The sequence below is a fragment of the Glycine max genome, chromosome 20 (genome assembly GCF_000004515.6).
Source record: "Glycine max cultivar Williams 82 chromosome 20, Glycine_max_v4.0, whole genome shotgun sequence".
Lineage (NCBI taxonomy): Eukaryota > Viridiplantae > Streptophyta > Magnoliopsida > Fabales > Fabaceae > Glycine > Glycine max.
The window spans coordinates 1,166,413-1,169,352 of record NC_038256.2 but is presented as its reverse complement, the minus strand read 5'-3'; the positions used below and the strand labels follow the sequence as shown (position 1 = coordinate 1,169,352).

Here is a 2,940-nt window from a genome sequence, read left to right as displayed (position 1 = left end):
GTTAAGAAAAAGAGATTTATAAATTTGTGGGATTTTTTTTAGTATTTTGTGACGATTTTTAACTCCCATGAAATCAATGAAAGAGTGACACATAGATTTTGATACTCGAACCTATGTCTGGATAAAAAAAGTAACAAATTTCAATTTTTCGATGACGAAAAAAAGACACAATTTTGGAGGGACGAAGTCTGAACATTTCAATATTTATAGGAATGAAAAATATATTTTAACCTATAATTTAAACTTTAAAAAATGCCACATAGGCTTGGATTCATCCAAGCCTTACTTCGGGCAAAAAAATATCACATTTTAATTTTATGAAGATGAAAAACGTATCAAAAAATTTGCATGGACAGATTCTGAACTTTTCGATATTTATAGAGACAAAAACATATTTTAACCATCTTAGAATAATACAATTGTCATATTGGATATGTATTTTATCTTTGGATCATAGTTCTCAGCAAGTCCTTATTACCAGAAATCATTGCATGAGCATTTCCCATTAACAAAGTGATGGAAACGATTAGCATCCCTGACAATAATTTCCCTCTGAACTATTTTTGATATGTATTTGGTTACATTATGACAGTCAACACACACACGAAGATTTTTGGTGATCTTAATCAAGCTTCCACAAGGTGTGCTTAAAAGACCAAATGCAATGGCTAGTCTCTCACTATGTCCCCAGAGCAACTTAACCTTCATTGGCTCATTTACATCACGAAGAACACAACTAGTATCAGGAATATAACCTTCTGCCTCCACCTCAAGCCTTAAATTTTCTAATAATTGATAAATATCTGCCCAAGAAGGATGTGAATCATCACTAGCAAAAAATGTGTATACCTTGTTCCCTACTTCAATCAAACTATAACCAGGTATTTTCTTCATGCCCTGCATCCTCATGAGGCCTCTTATGTAGTTCACTGATTCCCATTTTCTTGCTTCAGCATATATATTTGATAGCATGACATAAATTCCTGAGTTCAAGTAATCTAAGGAAATTAATCTATCTGCTATTTGTATCCCCATGTTAGTATTCTTATGGGTTCTGCAACCACTGAGCAAAGCTTCAAGCACATCTGTGCTGGGTTGGAAGGGCATTTGTTTCACCAATTCATCCGCTTCCTCGAGGCGGCCGGCTCGACTATGAAGATCTACAAGACAAGCATAGTGTTTGTGCTGAGGCCTAACGTCATGATCCCTTTCCATGCTGTGGAACAAAGCCTTGCCCTCTTCAACAAGGCCTGAGTGACTGCAAGCTGTTAGCAGAGAAACAAATGTAGTTTGATTTGGCTTGAGCCTTTCCTCTATCATTCTACTGTAGACACCTAGAGCATAACGCCCGTGACCATGCATTCCATAACCCATAATCATAGAGTTACAGAGTATAACATCTTTTAAATGGAATTCATTGTTGAATAGCTTCTCAGCAGAGTGAATTTTACCACACTTGGCATACATATCAATCAATGCTGATGTAATAACTGCATCAAATGCATAGCCATGTCGGATAAAATGAGCATGGACAGTCCTTCCTTTAGTGAGAGATCCTAGGTGGGCACAACAGTGCACAAGACTAACAAGAGTAACAGAATTGGCAGCCACTTTTTCTTCTTGCATTTGACAAAATAATTTGAGGGCATCCTCTGCATAGCCATTTTGTGACAAACCAACCAGCATAGCAGTCCATGTAATTACATTTTTTTTTCCCATTCTTCCAAAAACAATAGTTGCCTGCTTTATAGCACCACATTTAGAATACATATCAACAATTGCAGTGGACAAAACTAGATGCGATTCAAGTTCTTTTCTAATGATACAAGAATGGAGGATTCTTCCATTTTCCAAGTCAGATGTTTGAGAACATCCTCGAATAAGGCTCACCAAAGTTCCAGAATCAAACCCAGAACCACTTTGGACTAGTCTACGAAAGAGTGCATAAGATTCAGGTATCATACCATTTTGAACATAACCTGAAATCATAGCATTCCATGAAATCAAACTTCTACTGCACATGCTATCAAAAACCAAAGCAGCACTGCCAGTGTCACCTAAATTACTATACATATCAACCAACGAAGTAAGCACAAACACATCATTGCCCATGCCTAACGCAAGGACATAACTGTGAGCACACATTCCAACTTTTTTAAGTCCACTCTGTCCACACGCTTTGAGTAAGTTCGCCATTGTCACTGGACTCGGCCTTAACCCACCACCAATCATCTCAAGAAACATTTGAATTGACTCCCAGAAGAGGCCCTTCTGGACATAACCGCCAATGATCGAATTCCAGCATACAACATCCTTTTCTGGCATCCCATCAAAGACTTTTTGCGCGTCAGCAAGATAACCACGCTTAACCAAAAAATTAACCATTGAACTACCGACATAGAGATGCAAATGAAACCCCCTTCTAACAGCTGCCCTAATAATTTCCATGCCAACCTCATCATCCAACAAGTCGGTGCAGGCCTTCAGAGCAAACATACACGTATAACTATTGATTTCTATATCACAAGACCCCATCATTCTGAACAACCTGGGAACCTCCATGTGTTGCTGGTTCCTCAAGAACCCGGCAATCATGGCATTGCAAACGGCGGTTTCCGGTAGAGAACATTGATCAAACACATTGCGGGCATGGCCAAGAAAACCCAAATCAGAGTAGACCCTGATGAGTTTTGCGGCCAGAAAGCTTTCCGTGGATACCCAATTCTTGATAATCTGCGCGTGGATGGACTTGACATGGATAAGGGTGTTCGAGAATTGATGCAAGAGTGAGGAGAAAACTGAAGGAGCTTGGTTGAAAAATGGGGCATGATGAACAGAAACAAATGTTGAGGATGGTGCAGCGTTGTAAATGGGCCTGCAGTTGCAGGGGATCCTTGCCTTCTCAAATGTGTGTCTGAGAATGAAATATGATAAAGACAT

The 2,940-nt window shown here is 39.0% G+C and overlaps 1 protein-coding gene across 1 annotated transcript; it reads right to left on the bottom strand.

Moving 5' to 3' along the window:
- Window positions 1-474: 474 nt before the first annotated feature.
- On the bottom strand, window positions 475-2,940 carry LOC100819857 (pentatricopeptide repeat-containing protein At3g12770). Its single transcript, XM_003556599.3, has one exon. It carries the CDS (start codon window positions 2,938-2,940, stop codon window positions 475-477), a length of 2,466 nt encoding a protein of 821 aa, XP_003556647.1.